The sequence below is a fragment of the Gopherus evgoodei genome, chromosome 7 (assembly GCF_007399415.2).
Source record: "Gopherus evgoodei ecotype Sinaloan lineage chromosome 7, rGopEvg1_v1.p, whole genome shotgun sequence".
NCBI lineage: Eukaryota > Metazoa > Chordata > Testudines > Testudinidae > Gopherus > Gopherus evgoodei.
In genome coordinates, this window is record NC_044328.1 from 108087165 (window position 1) to 108110649 (window position 23485).

The following is a 23485-nucleotide window of genomic DNA, read 5'->3' on the forward strand; positions in this document are numbered from 1 at the left end:
AATAAAATATGAACCTGGAGCCATCAAATTGCTGTCACCCCCGGGTGCAGAAATATGTGCTACGGCTCATTGTACCAAGGCAAATTATGGCAATAATAAATCATTGTTGAAGGAAGATTGTTGATAATTTTTTTTCTATGGTGGCATTCAATAGGGACACTGGGACACCTGCCACTGGGCTCGGAGCAAGAGCTGAGCACGTTATACTCTGTCATTCACACCACCACCACCCTGTAAGAATCACAGGGAGTGGGACTAGAATGAAAAGGTCTGGAAAGAGAGGCATTCAAAATTATTTGATTAAATAGTGAAAGTGGTCTGAAACAGAAAAAGAGGCCGATGAAAAGAATCTCAGCATCATTTGAAAATATTTATTTTTAATTAATAATATTTTATAGTCATACAGCGTCTTCCATCTCAGCACTGTTCCATTAGACACAGGGATCACATCAACTGCCACGGAAACGTAGCTACGTCTGGAGCAGAATGCAGCAACTGTTTAACAGGGCACAGCAATGCTGCACAACAGTTTAGAAACTATCCTATCTCCATCTGAAACCACAGGGGGATTTAGGGAGGAAGAATGAAATGATCTAGAGTGGAATTTCAGCAGAACATCCACCCTCTTAGAACAAGTGACATGGGCACTTAACAGACAAGTGATCAGAGCCCTGGTTTTGTATCTTAGGTGAAAGATGGCACCTCCAGCAATATAGTACCCTTGCCAACATGCTGGGCATTGGTTCAGTTCTGATGCAGAGGGACGAGTGCACCTTATTAAATAACTTACCTAGAGCTTTGGTGGAAGTGTCCTTTCCAAGTGTTGACCAAACCCAAACCTGTTTAGCTTATGAGATCTGACGGCATCACACTCAAAGGTGGAATGACTGCAACCACCTACACCTCTTCTATCCACTCCAACGCCCGGCATTCAGAACATTAAAAGCGGCTTCTTCTAGGCCAGGAATAGTCAAATGTGAACTGAGGAGCTACCAAATGTGACCAGTAACTACCCTCTTCCAGTAACCAGAGTGAGGAGAAAGCTGATCAATTAGATTGTATTGCTGGTGACCTAGCATGGTCAAAGGCTATTTCTGTGCAGCTGTCAAGGATGACACAAGAACCAAAAAATTAGGGTGGCTCTCAGGAACCTAGCAAGTTGTCAGTTCAGTGGTACCCAGGTCAGGGTCCACGCTAATCTAGCTCCTGTATTGACATAGTCCTGGAGACAGAATGCCACTGTCACAGTGCTTTATGCTGTATCTACTAGCTGGTAGCAAAATGCCAGAGTGAACTTGGCCAAAAATTAGCAGACTCTCTCAATCTCTGGCTAGACTCAACTCATGTGTATCCCACAAGTTACCACAGCCAAGACAGACCCCAGTGGATCTCTACTCATCCATAGGCAACAGCTCTGCTAGGTGAGCCCAAGGAAATCCTCCCATCAGATGAGCTGGACATTGCTCTTTGCAGATCTCACAGGCCTAGATTCCGCAGTCTCTTCATCCATGCAGCCTCATCGACTTCAGGGAGTTGCTCAGGAGATAGCCCACAACAAGATTTGCCCTGTAGAATAATCAAAGCCTAAATACATTCTGCTCAATGTCTCAGTTACTGGAGATTACATGCTGCCACAAAGGAGCACCATCTGAGACAGTGGACTCGGCATTCCGGTAGAAGTGCTGAGGTTCTCAAAATGGAAGGTTCATTGTAAGGCCCCATGTATCTAGAACCCAGACCTGCCGAGCTGCCACCCAGCAGCAGCTGTAAGCAGCCTGCACTCCACTGCCCTGCCTCGCTGTGGCCACCAGACCATGGGAAGTCCCACCTTAAGGGGTCTGACAGGCAGCAGCCTCATGGCTCCTGATTGGCTCCCCACCCTATATAAAACTAAGGGGCATTCCAGGAGCTGTCCAGGCAACAATATGGATCTCTCATAGCTGCCAAGACCATTCCTATCTTGATTTGGACTTCACCTTCTGATTCTGACCCTCTGACCTGGACCCTGACTACAGACTCCTCTGCTACTCCCAGCCTCAGGTTTGCCCTTGCGCTGATCCTTTGTCCCGACTGTCCTTGTTGAGATCCTGATAGTCATCACATCTCTCAGGGTGTTGTGCACTGTGTGAGTAGCATGTTCATGAGCAGCAAGTCTTGCTCTTCAATATGGCTGCAAAGGAGTTAAAGCAGAAAGACCTACAATGAAGAAACACAAGGAAGTTATTCTGGGTTTGCTCACCTATTGTCTTTCCTCAGTTATCCTCACTTCATTACTATAGTGCTGAAGATATAGGAGAGACTGAAGGGCTTGGGAAGAAGACAACTGAAAGGAGAGAGAGAATAGTGAATTTAAGTTGTAGGGGTAGAGTAAGAGAATGAAGGTAGCTAATGAGAAAGGGAGAGATGGGTGGGGAAGAAGGGGTTGAAGGAACATTCAGATGGAAGGAGAGAATACAAGAAAGGGAAAATAAAATCTAGAGAACACAGAAGAAAGAGGGAGAGGAGGGAACTAGGTTAATAAAAGGGAAGAGGGAGGAAAACCAAAGGGAAGTAATGACAGAGTATTGAATATGATAGCACAAAGGAGCAAGCAACTAGCATGGAGAGAAAATGGAACAGGAATATTTCAAACGTGATTGAAAATTACAGGAAATCCAAGAGGGGAAGAGAGACAGGAGGTAAAGGAGAGGAAAGATGGATGGAGAAGAGGGCAAGAGAAGGAACAACACTGCTAAGAAAGACATGGCAGGTTTCACTGACAACATTCTTTCCTAGAAACTTCGAGGCCTGTAAAACACAGTGAAGTGTTTGAATAGGAGACAATCAAGAGAGAGGGCAGACGGAGGCTGTTCGTGGAGCTATGGATTAGATCTACATTCATTTTACAGATCTTCACACACACATGCTTACCAAACCATTCTGCAAATGTGCACATAGGGCCCCATTCCCTGCACTCTCCGCTCTCATTTTACAGTTGGCTTCAGCTGCTTTGTATCCTGTAATAACCCTACCTGGTGAAAACACTGACAGTTACTCTGAATTCCTTTTACATTTTATATTCATGGCTGTGACATCAGTCACATAATCCAGGCTGCTGGGATACAAGACTCTCTCACTAGCTGGCAATGTGGGGGAGGGGTGGTCTCTTCACTCTGTAGACCATGCAGTACAGACAGAAACCTTGGCATAATGTCCCCATTGTCAGAAAACACCTTGATCTTCCTGATTCACATACCAACGATGAGAGAGTCTCAGCAACAGCCGTCAAGCTGGGACCGTGCTCTACCCTGAAGCCTGCACAGATGTAAAGGAGCTTAAATGAGAAATGACAGAGGAGTCCAGTGGAGCAAAGGAGAACAGAGACAAGAGGAAGGAGCCAGCAGGCCAACAAAAGGAAGCAGAGCAAAGCCACCACTGCATGTGTTCTCTATGCGGAGGAAATAATCAGACTAAGCACCTTCTGGAGTGGGAGCACAAGACAATTTTGAATTAATGAATTCCACACATAAGGGGGTCGAGGAGAGCTAGTTGGGAACACCAGCCTGCAGAGATCACAGAGGGACAAGGTCCTCAATCCCTTCTTCCTTTCTCCCGTCCCATGCACTAGAAGCTAGACATGGACCGAAGTCACAGAGCCTGCATCCAAATTTCACATCCTCTCTGAAGCTCAGGGTTGCTTGGATCCAGAACAGTGGTTTGGTCCCAGCTAATGTAACCACAATTCGCATTTTCCCAGATTCAGCCTGAAATACTCACTTAAAGGTTTTTAACTTTCTTGGGTGTGTGCAGCCTGAGCTCCTACATCCAGGTGGAGAAGGGAAGCACTTCATGGTAAATTTGTGGTGTCAGTGCGGAGCTCAGAACCTGCTGAGCCTCGCACTTGGCCACCTCCAGGGTGGGTCTGTGACACAATCACCCTTGCAGCTCTGGAATTTAGCATGCAGTCAGGGTCATCAGAGTATCCTCTGCAAAACTAAAACTTGGGGGCAAATTCATCCCACAGGTAATCTATAAACTTGATGCTGACAGCTTGCAGTATACAGCCCCCCGTCTTTCTCCCAGTAGTTTCAATGAGAGCAGGAGCAGGCCTGCACCACATTCACACAAAGGACAGAAAAAGGTGATGCTGGTGTTTCCTGTACATCTACACATGCTACTATAGTAAAGTTTCTGCTAAGTGCAGTTCATTCCTGGAGGAAGCTGCTTTGCAGTGTCACTGAAATCTAGGGTGACCAGATGTCCCGATTTGTGGTCTTTTTCTTATATAGGCTCCTATTTCCCCCCACCCCGTCCCTATTTTTCACATTTGCTGTCTGGTCACCCTACTGAAGCCACACACTCATGGTCTGGAGCATTAGAATAGAAACAATAATAAACACCTGACCAATGGCTCTTTTGTCCAATCCCTTATGAAAAGCAACACCAGCAGCAACCATCCACAACACGTTTAGTTGACATTATTGGAAGCTGCAGCACTAAATGCTGCCCACAGGACAGTTCTCTAGGAACAGAGGAATGTCTAAATTCTGGGTCATGGGCAGCTCATTGCGACTCTGATTACACCATTGCCAGTGCCTGGGGTCCTTTCCTTCTCTATCCCCAACTGTGCACGATTCTTAGAGCTGTAGGTTATCTTCTAGAACTGGGAGGGACATGCTAAGGCTCAGAATTAATATAAAGAACTATAGGAGCAGCTTTACTGAATGCATTCACCCTGTCTGGCCCTCTATCTCGTACTAACTTGGATTTCAAGGTGTTAGGCACCTGAGATTAGAGAGAGAGAGAGAGAGAACTAAATACTCCAGCCGAGTCCTAGCCCGCTGGGTAGATTTTTCAGGGGCTGTATTTATTTTGCTCAGTCCAGAATGCAGCAGGGCTCTTTCCAGGAACATTCAGAATCTTCTCACCTCCTCCCACTGCCCCTGTTGTTGCTTTAAATCTTGTAGTTTTAGAAACTCCCACTCCCCCTAGTCTGCCTCAGGATCAAAGCATGAACAATGCCCCCGCTACCCCGAGGGGCAGAAGAGGAGGCAATTTTATAAGAGACACAGGATTTGGGGGGATGACAGGAAGGGACAACTCTAGGTTTTTTGCCACCCCAAGCAAAACAAATGTTGGCTGTTCCCCAACCCCAGTTCTGGGCTCCTACCCCCCACCTGCACCCCCTGCCGCTCCAGCCCTGGGCTCTCTCTCCCCCCTCAATGCACCCCCTGCTGCCCCAGCCCTCGGCTCCCCCCCCACCAGTGATGACTCCGCCCGCTCTCCCCATACCTCCAGCCAGTCTGGCGCTGGCAGGGTCGGGGTAAGCAGCAGGGCTCCCGGGCCGCACCTCAGTCAGGGTCCCTCCAGCCAGGGATTCCGCCTCCAGGACCGTCCGGGACCCAGGAGAGCAGAGCTGGGGGACGACCCTGGCAGGGGGCTGAGGAAACGGGGCAGGGTCGCCCCAGAGGGAGCGGAGCCCCGGAGAGGGGGACGTGGGCCCCCCATGGCAGCACCCCGCCCTCTATGGCCCTGCTGCTGCTGCTGCTTCTTGCCGCCTTGTCACAGTCCCTGGGCAGCTCAGGCCGCTTTGCCCAGCCCCGGCTGCGGTGCTGGGGGGCTGTCACTCTGCGGCACCTGCAGGTGGCCCCATGCGCCCCGTGGGGGGAGCCCCCAGCCCGAGTGTCCCTTGCTCAGAGCCCGCCTGGCCCAGCCACAAGGTGCAGCACTGCTCTCCTGCAGTGCAAACCACAGCAGCCCCAGGGCACCCCCTGCACACGACGCGTTGCTGCCGCCAGGGCTGGCTCTAGGCTTTTGCTGCCGGAAGCAAAAAAAAAAAAAAAAAAAGATGGCCAGAATGCCGCCCTTGAAAACGTGCCGCCCCAAGCACATGATGCTTGGTTTGCTGGTGCCTTGAGTCAGCACTGGGCAGGGTGGAAGGGGAGAAATAGAGGGGACAACTCCAGGCACCTCCCAGAGAGTTTCAGACCTGCATGTGACAGAACAGAAACAAAGAATTAACTCAGTCAATTGCTGTGTTGTGGGGGTAGTGGGAAGGCCATGTCAGGCTAAGTTGCAGGACTAGGGTGTCTGTCTCTCCCAGGACTCATTGGCTAAGAGGATGAAGCTCCTGGTGCTTTCCAGTGCACATTGTACTCTCCATTTTGTACGGGGTTGCAAAGGTCTGCTTGCGTGATGAAGAAATGTTGACTCTGCCCTCCATTGATCACCTGTCAGGGTCCTTCATCTCCACTCCCTTAAATCCCCTGAGACTTTCAGGAGATGTTTGGCAGGAGGCTTACGTGCTTGCCAAACCATTTACAAGAGGCAGAGAAGCTGAACTGTCAGAACTCCACTTTGTGGCGGCAATAACAACACTGCACGTACGTCCTCCCTCCCTCAGGGCTGAGACTGAAGGACATCGCAGGAGGGGGCCAGCATGTGCAGCGCTCACCTTGAGGGGCCTGCAGAAGAGTTCTGGCCACACAGGTGATCACTGATCGATAGGAGTGAGGCTTGTCCAGGTCCTCATATTTAAACCTTCACAGGCCTGCTCTGTTCTTGGCAACAGCTCTATTCCCAATCCCCCTCCTCCCTGGAGCCAACACAGCCCCAGGGAGGAGGGGGATTTGGGAATCACTTGCAGGATAGTCTCAAGGAAGGACCTCATCAATGGAACCTCTGTCTTCAGGGTACAGTGCAAGACCCAATATAACCCACACCTCCTCCTGGGTGTGGTGCTGTGTCCTCCTCTAGTGGCACCGAGTCCATTTAGAGATTAATAAGTCTACAACAGCTTTAGCTAAGGGCCATGTGGCTTTTAACTCATGCAGTAGAGGCTCATGCATTTAGCTCCAGACTAGGTCCCAGATTTGATCCTGCCCGCTGACAACTGGAGTCTCCAGTGTTACACTAACTTTTACTACAAACCTGCCCAACAACGATGGCAGCAGATTGGCCTGTGATGTGTCTAATGCAGAAAAACACAGAAATCACCTCCCCCAGGAACACAAGCAGCTAAAATCAAAAGGAAGGTGGAAAACCTGATGTCTTTTATGGATACACTCTACCATTTTAACTGTTGTCTCCAGCATCTAGATACAGGGATGGGTGTATTAGAAACTGGAGAGATCAGAGGTTATATCATGTAGGATTACCTAGATTGCACGTCTTCCTTCAATACCCCTATTCCTGATCTGCTTATTGGTTTACATCTATGGTTTTCAACCTGGGGTCCACAGACCTCTGGAAATCTGCAGACTATGTCTAAATTTCCGAAGGGGTCTGCACCTCCATTGGAAATTTTTTTGGAAGGTCTGCAAATGAAAAAATGGTTGAAAAGCCACTGGTCTACATTAACATAGCAAAGATATGCATACTATTGGCTTACACACACAATGTCACTGCTATCCCTTGCCCACTCCCATTTGTTTGTGTCACTTATTGCAGCTTGTCTTAAGTGATTTAGGAGCACACATCCCATTTTCTAAAGCAACTTAGATAGGCACCTAAGTCTCACTGAAAGTCAATGGTAATTGGGCACCTATGTCACTTTGAAAATGGGACGTAGGCTCCTATGTGACTTAGGAGCTTTTCAGAATTTTATTCTAAGACTGTAAATGCTTCATGGTAAGAGTTCATGCTTAGTGCAGTGGGGATTTGACTGGCTGGAGGGCTCTTGACACTGCTGTAATACAAATACTATAGAACTGTATAATTTCCAGTACAATGTTGTTCAGCCTTTAGTAAAAGATCAACTTAAGAAAAGTGGCCACTTAAGAAAATTCTCAGTAGGAGGAGGAATGACTCCATTTGAGTCATTCATTATAACAACACATTGTTTTTATCCGTGTTTTTCCACTCTGCAAGTTTCAGAGCACTTTATAACCACTCATGAACGAAGCCTCACATCCTGGTTTGAGGGAGGTCAGCAGTAGCCCCATTTCACAAGCAGGCAGTGATTAAGTGACTTGCCTGCAAGCAATCACAGTGAATCTGTAGCAAAGGTAGAAACAGAACCTGGTGCCCTGACTCTCAGATCCCTGTCTTAGTCTCAGAGAACACTGCCTTCTGTTAACTTGGGGAATGCAAAACAGATTCCATTTCAGCTCAGTATCTCCAGCATTAGACATACTTGGGAAGATTTTCCAAGGTACAAGTGAGAGGGTAGGCACCAAAACTCCCACTGACTTTCAGTGCCTCACTGAGGCCCTAACTATCATGAGTGCCTTAGAAAATCTCCCCCTCATTTTTATATGGAGAGTGAAATGTGTCCAGTTTCCTGAGCTATCAAGTGATTTCCCCATTACAAGGCATCACATAAGAGGCATAAGAGAATGAAACCCCGCACTCTACTTCTGTGTCTAAAAACCTGGGAGTGTTAGCAGAATCTCTCTCTCTCTCTCACACATACACACACACGTGTCAAAGCCACAAAAGAATGAACCTCCAACCAGATCTATCATACTATAAGGCCCCTGTAACCACAGTATCTGAGCACATCTTTGATGTATTTATCTTCACAACATCCCTGTGAGGTAGTATCCCCATGTTATCATCAAAAAACGAAGGGTAGAGAGAGTTTCAGTAACTCACCTGATGTCACAGAGGAAGTGGCAGAGTAGAGCACTGAGATGGTGTCCCCCAAGTTCTAAGCTCACCTCTTGCCACACAACTATTTCTCCTTATTGCTAGAGAGCCCTTCTACTTCATTCTACTCATCATATGATGCTCTCACCCCAGTTGTCACCTACCACTCCATAACTGGAACCCATTACAGGGATATCATCAAAACAACTACAAACCCCACTCATGGGGACCCCCATCCTGAAAGAAATCTTTCTTCGACCCCCCTCTTCTGGCCTTCAAACCCCCCAACCTCCTTCAAGCTCATCCTCAGAAGCAAACTCCCCCACAGACCAGACACACCAACTCAAAGCAGCACCAGACCCGCAGGAAAAACAGATGCAAAACCTGAAGACGTACACCATACATACACATAACACAGCAATGATCAACACTGCCTCTGCCCCACAACACACCTTGGAAATTCCACATGCCTATCACAAAATATGGTCTACTTCATCTGGTGCACCGAATGCCCCGCATAACAATAGATCGGTGAAACCAGACAATCATTATGCTCTTGAATGAGGTTACACAGGAAAATGATAAAAGACAAAAACACCACATCACCTCTGGGCGAACACTTTTCACAAAGTGCTCATCTATATCTGACCTATCAGTCCTCATCCTCAAAGGAAACCTGCACACTTTCGAAGGACATCCGGAAGCTTAAATTCATAACTCTGCTAGACACTAAAATCACGTACTGATAGAGACACTGGATCTATAACCTGAAACAACTCTCCCCCCCCCCCCGCAGCTGCTTCTCCCCTTCCTTCCTTTCCTCCCTCTGAGGGTGTTAACAACACTGCATGCTCCAGTGCTAGCAGCCTATGAGGTCACGAATGAGGGGTCTCCTCATTCCTTCAGTTTCTGTTTGCAGAACCTTGTAGCCAGTTCACACCTCTGTCACCTCACTCCAAGCATAAGATGAGGCTTTCTAAAATATATATTTTAAGACACAAGAAGCTAATTTTTTCTCTTCTCCTTTAGTAAATAGAAAGTGTGACGACTCTCCTGGCTCTGCTCCTCACCTACTGGACTCATTAAAGGAGGCACTCTCCCTGCTGCTGGGAAGGTTCAGCATGGGTAAAAAAAACAAGACAGGGCTGTGATTAGACAATCAGCCATGAGAACAAAGACATGACTACACTGAGGCACTGACGGCACTCTTCCCTTACCCTCCTTGGACTCTCTGACACCCCCCTTTGCTTCCAACAGTCTGGGGTTCACTGCAGAGGCAACAAGCTTAGGGTTGAGGTGGAGAGATATAGCTGATCACTCTCCTGATACAATGGTCTCCTGTCTATTAAGTTCAAATCATAAGAAATGTATTGCTGCACCTCAAGGTGGCTAACCACTGCTGAGCCTCACTATCTAAGCTATGGGGTAAGCAGGACACTGCGGCTCTGACTAGCTACCAAGGAGGGTGAGAAGGAACTGAATAGTAGCTAGGGCTGCTCTGCTTTATATACCCCAGTTGTAAGGAGTGTTACAAGGCAAATGTAGACCTAATGACACTGCTAGCTAAACAATTCCAGCCTTGTATGCATATGGCTCATGCACCTACAGAGGGACCCAGATGAAGAAATGCTCAAAGTCACCTTTTGCTTATTAAAAAATGACTAAATGACCAATGGCCTCATGCTTTCTACGCTGTCATGAGGGAGACCTGGCTCAGGACAGAATTTCCTATTCCAGGGCCCAGCAACGGAGGCAGCAGGTTTACTCTCTGCAGGAGGCAGGGATCCCACTCCATCCAGTTACAGCGCTCACAGTAGAGTCAGATGAAATCTCCTCAGCAGGGAGGATGACAGAGACAACATGGAGCCTGGCTTGGAGATGCATAAAACAAGGGGGAAAATTGAGATGCCCCCGAGCTACATCAAGGAACTGAATATTTATCCTAATTCTTCACCTTATATTTACCCCTCCCTCTTCTCCCCTCATACAAACAGAATCAACGCCAGGACCATCTAGAAAAGCCCTATTTACACATGCACCTGCTGGTCTCCAAAGGGTTAATTCTACAACTTCTTTTCCATAAAATGCTCTTGAACTGAGCTTCCAGGTAATATAACACAAGGCGCTCATTAGAAAGGAAAATTATTTTTAAAATTAGAGTTTATATGGAGCCATGTTGAGTTGTAAAATGTGTAAATATGTAAATTATTAAAAACCATCCTCTTCCCCACCTTTGTCTTTTTCTAGTATCTTGCAACTGAGCATCTCAGAGCTTCACCCACAAAGGGTGAAATCTTGGCCCCACTGAAGTCAGTGGCAAGACTGCATCGATTTTAATAAGGCCTGGTAAGTGGGTTTGTTTGTTTTTTAGAAAAAGGAACCCTTCTTACTCTGATCACTTATTGGCACAGTCCCTCCCAGTGACAAATTAACCTCTCCTCTGCCCGCAGACTTAAAAATGCTGTCTGCAATATGCATCACAAGAAATAAAGAGTTTGTCCCCACCTCCTCGTCAACTTAGTCCAAAAAGAGATCATCAAAACAGCCAGGCAGCCATTATAAAAACAAGCATAAGAGCTTGAAGCAGAATGAAAATAGAAACTTTTATATTTCTCAACTGCTGGCAGTTGCCTCAGGCCATGCTCCATAATTAAACCTTTATTGGCCTCATCATTTAAGAGAGAGTTTATCACAAATTCTGACCTGCTTTCACTAGCCTGGACTGCTCCAGAAATGGACAGCACTGAACAAATCAGAAAAAAACTGGAGTCTCACTCTTCTTTACCCAGCTGGAGCGAGACTCTGTTAGGAAAACCTGCATGGTGTCTTCTCTATACCCCAGAAAGCACAGCTACCAGATCTGTAAACCAATGAGTGGCTACAGGCACAACAACATTTTAAAATGGATGTTTCAGGTTTCAGATGGCTAGTGTCTTCCTCAGTGAGAACCAGTGCTCACTTCATATGTGGGAATTACCAGCTGCAGCTTGTCCAGAGCATACAGGACAGGGGGTCTGGGATAGCATCCATACAGATCATCCTTCTGATTTCACTAAAGCAATGCTGAAGCATTTGAATTAGTTAATTAATAGAGATAGGCTATCTCCTAGAACTGGAAGGGATCTTGAAAGGTCATTGAGTCCAGCCCCCTGCCTTCACTAGCAGGACCAAGTACTGATTTTGCCCCAGGTCCCTAAGTGGCCCCCTCAAGGATTGAACTCACAACCCTGGGTTTAGCAGGCCAACGCTCAAACCACTGAGCTATCATAGCTTGTCCAATGGTATTCTGTTTTTAAAATTCTAGTACATTCAGATCAACAGGCCTGATGCCTGGAAGAGGCTTCCTTATCCCCCGCATCCCCCGATTTCTGACCGTGAGCATCCACTCCATAGTGACAAGGCATGGCAGTCTCTGTTCCTTTGCAGTCCCTAGCCCAGGGTCAGCAACCTTTCAGAAGTGGTGTGCAGAGTCTTCATTTATTCACTATAATTTAAGCTTTCGCATTCCAGTGATACATTTTAACATTTTAGAAGGTCTCTTTCTATAAGTCTATAATATATAACTAAACTATTGTTGTATGTAAAGTAAACAAGGTTTTTAAAGAAGCTACATTTAATATTAAATTAAAATGCAGAGCCCCCTGGACTGGTGGCCAGGACCTGGGCAGCGTGAGTGCCGCCTTCAACACATGTGCCATAGGTTGCCTACCCCTACCCTAGCATCTCACCGGTAACTGCCAAGAGACATGCCAATTGTTTTGGTATTTCCTTTCTACCAAGTGTGGCCAACGTGGCTAGTATGATATTTGTAATAGCCAGGGATTCAACAAGAAACTAGACTCTAGAACACAGCCCTGTTTTAGTAGACCAGTCTGTTCTCATATTGTGAAATGGAAGCTTAAAGTCTTTCTGACTAATTAGGATCCCAACATAGAATATATTTGTTTTGGTTTTAAGTTTGTTCTTCCCCCTGCAATTCCATGTAATGGTGTCTTCTCGATCCTGTAAAAATTGTCCCAACCACAGTGTCAATTTTGCACAGATTGTGTGGTAAAGTTCAGCAGATTAAGCGACACTGACAGCTGCGGCCTCCCTGGGACGCAGGTTGTGTGGCCCAAATGCTTTCATAGATTATAAGCACTAAAATAGGACTACAATTTTATGCATTTGTACAGCTCCCCGCAGTGGGGCTTCAATTTGGATTCTAGGGCTATACCAATATATTTGATAACACTGTTCCCTACAATTTTACCCTGTACCACATATTAGTGCAACACATCGAACAAAAAAAAAATAAAGCAAAAAACATGCATCACAGGTGTAGTTGTCTAACTGCTTTTTCAACATCAGGGAACTAGTGCCTTGAACTGCAGTAGAACAGCACCCCCCAGTGGGAAAGCTGCTGTTACAATTTCAAGAGAGTCCTTCAGGGATGTTTGGATAAACTGGAAGATCCTCTTTCGCGGAACAAAAGAAGTTTCAACAAGCAGTCATTGTTTGAACACCTGCAGATGTCCCTGGACAGCTGGGAGGATGCCAGCGATGTTGATCCTTGCTGGCCAAAGTTCAAACTGCAACCTTTTTAGGCAGGAAGCAGGCAAAGGCTAGAATTTCATGTCAGAAATCTGGCAAAAGGAAAGGCAGAAAAACTCCAAACATAGACAGTACAAGCAGCATACAAAATAAGAGAGCTTCAAATTTCGTTAGCTTCCTCCATATCCGTGTACACATCTTTGTGAAGGCCCCCTCCTCCTTCAGTGAGTACAACCACTGGGCCATAGTGCCCTTCCCAAGGGCATAAACTTCAGTCAGAGTGCTGAGAGACATCAGGAAATGGCCTTAGCATTCCAGGCACCCACAAAGCTGACTGAGCACCTGTCAATTATGTCATACCCTGTCAATAAGCAACAGCAGTGCACAAAAGCTGCAGGGGACTTTGTGAGGCTGGAGGGAGCTGAAGGCCACCTGAAACATGTCACTGCTTCCCGACACTGATTGAAAGGGAGATCAAGTGGGAAAAGCAGAGGGTAGAGTCAAGATTCCACATTTATTGAAGACTTGTCCTAACTAGCATATTGTACAAGTCAATCTTGTTTTACGCCTCAGTGACAGAGATGACCAATAGTTTAGTTGCACAGTGCTTTGCCACTGCAAATAAATTCTCTATAGTGCTAGCTACAGTTGCACCAGGGACTGGCCCCCTCTTTACACAATCCATTTAGAATATTGCCTACAACAGGGGTTAAGATTTTCCTTGGTGCAGACAACCATTACCTTATGGACGCCTCACCTCATATCTACAGTTGTGTGGACCACTTCTTTCCATCTGTGATCACAAAATATCCCTATGGCAACTACAACTATTGCTTACATAGAAAGTATTTACATGATTTCAGATGTCCTTTTTTCCAAGCTGCTAAAGTGCATTGAACAGTACCATAGCCCCATTCTGCTACACACACCGCTGAGAATCTCTGCTCTACAGTGGCACTACAAATGACAGCCCAGGTTGAACTTCACAAGAGCAGAGTGAGAAGCATTTTCAGAGGAAGGAAAGAATGCCTCCTAAAAGGCAAATTAATGTCTTCCTTCCCCACCACATCAGAAACCTGCAACCTTAGAGAACAGGGCAGAAAATCGTCTGAAACCACTCACCCCTTGATTCTTTTAATTAAATAGGGTCATGCTACAAAGAACTTTCATAGAGACACATTTAGTAACATTTAGATATTGGGCAACACTTAGCGGTTATCAAACTGCTGTTTTTTTCACCTCATAATCTCTGTTGTGATGCTCATTTGCATGTCTTAGACACCTGCTGAATCCTGTTTTATAGCTAAATTCTCTGGGGCAGGAACTGTCTTTGTACACTCTTTAGTACCCATCAGTCTTAACATTCATTTTCAGTCTTTTAGGCATGCACTTGCAGCAGTATTTAAAGCACTAAAAGTCAACTGTTAGTTCCAAAGATGTACTTTATTTAATTATAAAGCAGACTGGTTAGGCATTAGCTCTTTGTTTTTATTCTAAATGTCCACTGTATGATCATCAGATCCTGCCTTCAGGACATATCGACTTGAAGATGTATAAAGATCCACCACTAGGCAACAATATACAGATGCACAGAACAAGTGCTATTCATCAGGAACTCAAGAACTGTTGGTCTAAACTGCAGCCAGTTCAAAGAAAAAAGTTCTAACTGAAAACGCAAATACAGTTCCAGGCCAGCCAGAACTGTGTGCCCAGAAGTGAGGTCCTTGACTGGTCTTTCTGAAAGACACTCCCAACAAAAGTCACCTCTGAACTATCTCAGATTTTGTATAAAAACTCTGTTGTCACATGCTGCTATTTCAAAACAGACCCTGGATAAAAAAAACAGAACAAATGTTGTGTGAAGTTAACAAGTGGACTTTTATACATTTTATTTATTCATGGCTACTTTATTCCATTACTTTTGCCCTTTTCCCACTTCAGGTCCTTGTCCCATTTTAAGTGTTTAAGTTTCTATTGATAGGTACACAGCATATAGAGCCTGCAAAATTCTCACATTTGGTAGAGCTTGGTGGCAAATACAACATGAGTTCTGGCCCTGTCGCTACTTTTCTCAGGAATATGTGATAGAAATGATTCTGTCATTCATTGAAGCACAAACCATCTTTTACATTTTCAGAGTAACAGCAGAAAATACAGTTATATTTGTGCAGTACAGAGAAACACTCCAACATTACCACTTCCCATTCTGATTCCCAGGTTGACCAATACTGTTTGAGGAACAAACTTTACTTGCCAGTTTCTTTTGTACACAAAATGTTTGCATCTGTCAATATTTAATGTGCCTAGGACCAACCTACATTAAAATTAGAAGTTGAGGATTTTTTTTTTTCCAGTTTCCTTTAAGCCTTTTAAGGTGACTTCTCCATTTTGATAGGAGTAGGTGTCCAGGCAAGGGTTTCCACTACATGCTACTCAAGTCAGCAAGGGTATATTTTTAAGCGTATTTCAGAGATGGCAAAAGGATACTTTCTACATGGGCAGTGACAAAGTTATCAAACTAATCTCCTGTCCAGGACCATAAATTAGGTACTTTGGGACATATGTAAATTACAGTTGTGGCATTCTGTAGCAATGAACCCTACACAATTCACTAGAAACAAGCAGTCAGATGATGATTACCTCATTGCTGCTAGACTATTACTTATTTTTAAATGAGAGAAGTCTGGGTTTATCAAAAGAAGATTTGCCTCTAAAAGGTTGTGACATGCAATTCCCAACTAGTTTCAGTGCCAGAGCTAAAAATGACTGTGGTCAATGGTAGTTAGAACATTTACAAGGCTTCTCCACATTATCAAGTTTTAAGGTTACAACTCTTCGGCACAGTAATTGCTTCCCCCTGGAGAAACAGACTGACCTGAGTTTTCAGCTTATCGAAGGGAAAGCATTTCTAACCTCTACAGAAACTAGGCAACAGTCTCAATCCAACAGTCAGCATTTGACAAGACCTAGCTTAGTTACAAGACATCTGTAAGTAGAGGACACCTTTGTAAAAATACACTGAAAATGCCTCACCAAATATGCCATATTCCAAAAAACATACAAAACTGAACACATTAAACATTGTTTGTGCTTACAACCATAATTAATGAACTCCAGCATCAGACGGAGAGATTTCTCACCTAATCCACTGCAGAGGAGTTGCAAACACAAAATATATGGAAAAAACATCCCTTCCAATATATAGCCCTCCCCCTATGTCTAGTTATTGAAACCTATAAAGGCTTCAGATCTATCATTCCTGCAAGGGGATGAAAAATTAAAGAACTGTCAGACTAAATCAATTCAGGAAGCTGGTTTTCCTAATAATTAAAAATAATCCATTTTCTTTAAAATGTTTTTGCACATTTTCCAACATTTATAAAACACAAACAATATGCTAAAAGTGAACACAAGGAAATGCACTTTGGAAACATTATTAAAATACATGTTCCTATAGCATGATGTGCCCGAGTTTGTTTTATTTCTTTTCACCTGACTGGATGATTCAAGAATACGCCTTCCCCTTTCCCAGGTCCATGAGAAGCTGGGTTTAGAAAAGAAGAGCTCCCATGCTCCCAACTTCACTCTGTTCCTTTACAAAAATTTCAAAGTACTGGTAAATGATAGTAACAGCTAGCAAGATTCCAGTTCCAGACCCAATTGCCCCAAGGAAGTCTGCCAGGACAGAGAGAGCACCAATGCAGAGACCACCAAATGCAGCAGCTGTGGGAATGTACCTGTAAAATACAATGGTAAAAGGAAAAGTACAGTCAGTCAGACATTAAGCTACCTTTCGCACCAGGAACTGGTATTCCTGTAGGACAGTGGTTCCCAAACTTGAGGGTCATGCCTCACCATACCGTAGCCCTGTCCATGCCCCCACTGCAGCCTGAGATGTGGCCACAGGGAACGGGGTGGGGGGGTCGAGGCTGGGGCCATGGGCCAAAGCTGGGGGAGGGAACGAAGTTGCAGCCAGGTTGTGATGGGCCCACAGCCAGGTGCGGCTCCGCTCCTGGCCTTGCCCCCAGCCTCAGCTCTGGGCTGGGAATGGAGCCATGACCAGCGGTTGAGGCTGGCGGCTGGCGCGGGGCCAGGAGTGGAGGCAAGCCAAGGCTGGGGATAGGGCCAGGTGCAGGGCTGGGAGCCGTGGATGTGGCTGGGGGTGGGACCAGAGCAGAGCTGGGGGCAGTGAGGGGCTGGCTGGTGTCCCGCCCTACCCCCATGGGGGCTAGCCAGTGGGCTCCAGTGGTTTAATAGGTTGGCACACAGTACTTATAGAGGAGTGATGCTGAGATTGAGAGTTCAAACTTCACCTAGAGCACCAGTTTAGGGGGAGGGATAGCTCAGTGGTTTGAGCACTGGCCTGCTAAACCCAGGGTTGTGAGTTCAGTCCTTGAGGGGGCCACTTAGGGATCTGGGGCAAAATCAGTACTTGGTCCTGCTAGAAGGCAGGGGGCTGGATTCAACCTTTCAGGGTCCCTTCCAGTGCTGTGAGATAGGCCCCACTGTGCCCCCCCCCAAGGGTTCCTCCACATCCCCCTAGGATGCCATGCCCCACATTTTGGGGACCTCTGCTGTAGGATACACCTAGTTGGCAGAACAGTCTGAATCAAAGAGGTGAGTGTTTTCTATGGAGGGAAGAATCAATCCTTTTAAAAGTAAGAACAGGGAGCTAGACGTCATGCAACTAGGCACCTTAAATATTTTTTCAGCAGCTCCCCTGAAGTTTAAGGTAACTATTACAAATAAAAACAAAGGCCCTCAGTAACAAAACAAAAGGCCCTCTTCCTTCCTGGTCCAGCAATCCAAGAGGAGGAACATGCAGTAGGCTCGACATACTAGGCAAGGGGGCCCAAGCATGGCCCAACTGAGGACAAACATCGCCAAACTGCCTGGGAATGGAATGGAATAGACTGCACTGCAACCAGTCACATCTTTCAACACAATGGCAATTGGGTCCCAGCAAATACTCCATCTCATTTCAAGTGGCTTATAGCTAGGATTGGGATGGGGAAAAAGCAGACTGGGACCTGTAGTCTTGCTACATATTACACTCCATATTAGAGAGAAGAACTGCAGCGGGAAGCACCGCAGAACTCAAAAGGGTCACTTTGTGCCCCACCTCTGCACCAAGGAGTTTATTCAATATTTGTTTGGGATTCAAAACAAAATCATTTAGAACATCGTAGCTCTTACTCATAGGAGGTATGTAACCGAGACATCTGCAACTATGATTAATAAAATTTACTGTAAAAAAAGTAATGTTTATGCAACACTTTGAAAATGTAAAGTGCTGAATATACTACTAACGATGTAGTAAAAATGAATGAAAATTGTTGCATGTATGCAGCCACATCTCTTAAGTTTTATCTTTCAGGCTTTTGCAGTCCTCACAACCACCAGCAGACTCAAGACCTGGGGTTCTCAAGCGGGGGGGGGTGGGGGGGGGCAGAGGGGCCGCGAGCTGTCAACCTCCACCCCAAAACCCATTTTGCTCCAGCATTTATAATGGTGTTAAATACATAGGAGTGTTCTTAATTTTTAAGGAGGGGGTCGCACTCAGAGGTGTGCCATGTGAAAGCAGTCACCAGTACAAAAGTTTGAGAGCCACTGCTCAAGACCAATTAGAATAATTGCTTACAAAGTTAGGTAATTCCATACCCATCACCCTGCAATGGAGGACTTTTGGAGGTAACTGGGCCAGCTGATTGCTAGCCTGTTTGCGTGAGAGCTTTTACATCAGTGCGAGGAACCATACATTTGCATGCTCACACCACGGCTGTCAGCAAGGACTGAACCCAGGACCTTTAGCACCAGAGACACAGATCTACTACCAGAGCTAAATCCTTCAGCTGTGAGGTAGCAGTAGACTGCAGTATTTGTAGGCCCAGCCTCCAACAGGAGACATGGCCTTATGCAGTAGGCTAGCATATCACCCTAAGACTGAGCTTGAAAGAACATCCAAGTTCTAATCTTCTGAAGACCATGCTTATTGTAGCACTGATATTACATGAACAGCAGTATATTCCACACTTGGTACATTTAGCCACTGACATATTTGTAGCTCACCTGTTTAGTTCGTGGACCATGGAAGTTTCTCTGTGACCCCTCATTACCATCTGTTGCTCTTTTAGTTGTTTGGCAACCTGTATTGAGCCAAGAAATTTAATTTCATTTTTTTAGGTTAATTTCACAGAACCACCTAGCTATCGAGAATCAAAAGCATGACACTTCTGTGATTACAGGTCAGGCATCTTCCAAGAAACAGAATAAAAACAAAGTGGAGCTTTTCCCAGTTATTGTGTTTAAAGTGTAACATGCCTTGTTCCACTATTCTAAGCCATGATTAATAGTGTGACACACAAGCAAAACCCAACCAAGATCTGTACAGAGCTCCAGGAAGGACATCAGCCTCATTTGGCAGCAAGCAGCCAGATCCATCCCAAATGAAAACGTTCACTGTGTGTATTCCATTTATTTAATTACTCCTCATGATGCAAAAAGCTATTTCTTCTTAATAAAACCTGCCATAGTGTCAGCCATTTTACCATCTCCAATAGCTACAAGCAATGCAATTTAAGAATGAACTATTTTGTTCTTGAGTGTTACATATCTGAATGACTGAAGCTTACATAGGCCAGCTACTGGTATATAGATGTGCTGAATTATTTTTAACATACCTCTAATTAAGCGAGTCTGAAACAACTACTTCCAGTTATCAGTCCCCATAAAGATCATAGAAAGTTAGGGTTAGAAGAGACCTCAGGAGGTCATCTAGTTCAACCCCCTGCTCAAATGAGGGCCAACACCAACAAAATCATTCCAGCCAGGGCTTTGTCAAGCCGGGCCTTAAAAACCTCTAAGGAAGGAGATTCCACCACCTCCCTAGGTAACCCATTCCAGTGCTTAATCACCCTCCTAGTGAAACAGCGTTTCCTAATATCCAACCTGGACCTCCCCCACTGCAAATTGAGACCATTACTCCTTGTTCTGTCATCTGCCATCATTGAGAACAGCCTAGAGCCATCCTCTTTGGAACCCCTCTTCAGGTAGTTGAAGGCTGTTATCAAATCCCGCCTCACTCTTCTCTTCCGCAGACTAAATAACCCCAGTTCCCAGTGTCTCCTCATAAGTCATGTGCCCCAGCCCCACAATCATTTTTTTTGCCCTCCGCTGGACTCTCTCCAATTTGTCCACATGCCTTCTGCAGTGGGCAGGGGACCAAAACTGGACACAATACTCCAGGTGTGGCCTCACCAGTGCCAAACAGAGGGGTATAATCGATCTGCTGGCAATGCTCCTACTAATACAGCCCGATATGCCGTTGGCCTTCTTGGAGAGCTTGTTTTTTCCAGGCATAGATGTATTAAAATATTGTGTGTACGTTTTAATGAGATAGTCACCCTCACCCAGTGCAGCTGTCATCTGACCACTATGCTCCTTATGAAGACATTTCTCTTTCATATTGTTCTGTTTCCACTCAAGTGATAATCAAGCATCTCAGACATCTCTATCACCCACCTAGGGGTTTTTGGGAGGGGTTGGGTGAGGCCATGTGATCCAGTGAATAGGGCACCAAATGGGAATCAGGAGATCAGGGTTCTACCTGTGTCCCTGTTTTCCCCTCTATAAAATGGGGACAGACATGCTTACCCAGCTCTAAGTGCTTTGCAATCCACAGCCAAAAAGGCACTCCATGTAAGTGGTGATATTACTAAGAGGTAAGTCTGGCTATACTGACCATTTCACAATATTACTGCTGAGGAAGTAATTACTGTAGAATAATTCTCCTGGTTTTATCCTGTAAACCTATTTCTTTAACTTACATCTTTGGCAGAGGAGCCAGAAACTTCAATCCATGTCTTGGAGAAGAAAGCACAGGAGCCCAACATAAACACAATATAAACAACTGCATGGACAGGGTCTTCTAACACCGAACCAAAGGACTCAGGGGGTGACAGATAATAGCAAAGTCCACCGACTGGATAAGAGCGAGCAGGGCCTCCGGATGAAGTATCCTGAAAAGAAACAAACAGGTTTGTACTGTTTAGGTTTGTGTCCCTATTTGTTAGCAGTTAGACTAACCCTGGTTAAATGCATAATCTGTTCGTTAATAGGTCGAACTTGTGCATACACATGGGCTGCATAGGGGAATTCAAGTTTCAGATTATGAGCAGTTTCTAAATTAAAGATAGGAACACAAGGGACAAATAAAAAAATAAAATATACTGGGTTTGCAAGGGAGGAAAAAATAATAGCAAGCCACAGATTAAATATACATGGTAAATTCAGAAGACCATGTATTCCACAGTCAATAATGAAGGGAAAGTATCAGAGGGGTAGCCGTGTTAGTCTGGAACTTTTAAAAGCAACAAAGAGTCCCGTGGCACCTTCACATGTGTCTGATGAAGTGGGTATTCACCCATGAAAGATTATGCTCCAATACATTTGTTAGTCTTTAAGGTGCCACGGGACTCTTTGTTGCTTTTTAATGAGGGGAAAACATCATATGTTGGGCTGTTAGTCTCAACGTACATAATTTTGCCAGGGAAAGTGTCAATATGTTTACAGAGATCATGTGCGAAGCTGGACATTCTAGTGGGGCTCCTGCATGGTGTACAACAGGTTACAGAAAACAGGTGGATACTTACAGACCAGGTGCCCAGCAGGCTGACCAACAAGTTGCCACTGAAGCGAGCAGACAACATCTGGGAGATCACATACAGATTAGATACCAAGGCAGACTGAAGAATGATGGGTATATTGGAAGTATAGAATAGCTTGATCGGGTAAGTGTTGTACTGGCCACGGTAGCGGGCAGATTTGATGGGGAGGTCCACTCTGAAGCCCTGAAAAATGTCAAGTAAAAACCCCACTGTAACTGAAGTAAAACATGCAGACAGCAGAGGCACCACACAACGTCTCAACAAAAATCTTGCTGTGAACCATGTGAGTGTCAAATATTCTACTAGCTCAGCTCTCTATTTAAAACCTTCTGCCAAGACCTCAGACCAACTCAGACTGTTGGACAGGATAGCTTACATATGTGAATTTATGAAAAGCCAAAATATTCAAAGGTGGGTCTGAAGTTGCAGGAAGAACTCAGCATACTGCCCAGAAGCGGAAATTTCAAAGCTACACATAAAAAGACCCCTTATTTGCTACTGATTGGCCATTTTGCTGCAATACATTCCAAAATGGACTCCGGTTTTTATGGGCCCATGGTATTTTCAGCAAAATGTTGAGACATTTTTGGCAAGGTCTGTTAGTACACATCCATCATCTCTCTCAGCCTACCATAGTTCTCAAGCCTTTTGGGGGCCACAGAAAGCCAAGGGTGGAGTTCCAGCCTTTTCAGATCAAGTAACCGAAGCCCTGGCTGAACCTACTAGTCATTAGGAGTATTCTGTATGCACTGAAAAGGTGAAGTTTAACTCTTCAAGCTGCAGAAAAAAAAAATCCATTCTTAATACCCCCAGCCACGTCAGTTCTCATTTAAAAAGCCACAAACGAGCCTAAGATTTTCAGCTTCTTGAATTCATATTTATCTTCACAATTGTCAACTTTTCTATGGAAGTATTATCAGGATCTGTACTCAGAATTTATCAGACTGCATTTGTACCAGGAAATAGATGACTTTACTATATCCACCGGCAGTAGTTTTAAACATTATTCTAGATTCTGACTGACCTGGAAGTATATGACAACAGCAAAGACAAAAATGGTGGCAATCAGGTTCATGAGGTTAGGAAGGTTCTGGCGGTAGAAGGCCTCTCGGAGAGCTCTGACTTTGTCTGTACGAGTAGCCAGCAGATGGAACAGAGCAATAATGGCTCCTTCAAACTCCATTCCTTAAATGAGAAAGGGAGAGAGGAAGGACAATGAGTTCAGGTATCTTAATATCTGAACTGAGGCATTAACTAGGCTTCTGAAATACCGTATTTAGGGTGGGATTATCAGAAGCTCTTGCTGTTGGCCTCTGATCCCACTAAAGTCATTGATTTCTATTGGATCAGTTAGGCCAATGCTGAGCACTTTTGAAAAATCCCACCCTAAAGGCAATTCCTTCTATAAGAAACATGTTAATATAAAGAAGAATGCAACTGTCTTCATAGCGTAAGGTACATCTGCCAATGCCATACAGGTATGGATTCCACACCATATGACTGACTATTTTAGACAGTGCCAAAGAACATACTGGAAGACAAAACAAGGATTCTATGAAACACAGAACAAGAGAGATGTAAACAGCGCACTTTATATCTGCAGAATTCAAAGCATCATGAAACACCGAATTATTCAAAAAGTTCTAGCAATCTGCACAAGAGAACAAATTTATTGTTAGAAAGCTAGGTTTTCCAGAGTACTTATCAGCAATAGACAC

At 45.1% G+C, this 23485-nt stretch overlaps 1 protein-coding gene across 2 annotated transcripts in view; it reads right to left on the reverse strand.

The window, feature by feature from the left end:
- Positions 1–378: 378 nt before the first annotated feature.
- SEC61A1 (SEC61 translocon alpha 1 subunit) overlaps positions 379–23485 on the reverse strand; it is a 33090-nt gene continuing 9983 nt past the window's right edge. Inside the window, exons 8-13 of one of the 2 annotated variants that reach the window (XR_004001146.1) lie at positions 22792–22952; positions 21753–21950; positions 20928–21119; positions 19171–19247; positions 16594–16838; positions 379–2196 (exon numbers count right to left, since the gene is read on the reverse strand). Coding sequence is in view for 1 of the 2 variants with exons in the window: in XM_030568237.1 (XP_030424097.1) it covers positions 16652–16838; positions 19171–19247; positions 20928–21119; positions 21753–21950; positions 22792–22952 (815 nt within the window). In the remaining variant the exon portion in view is untranslated. Of the gene's footprint in view, positions 2197–14960; positions 16839–19170; positions 19248–20927; positions 21120–21752; positions 21951–22791; positions 22953–23485 lie in introns of those variants that run through there. The other variant, XM_030568237.1, reaches the window with a different exon arrangement.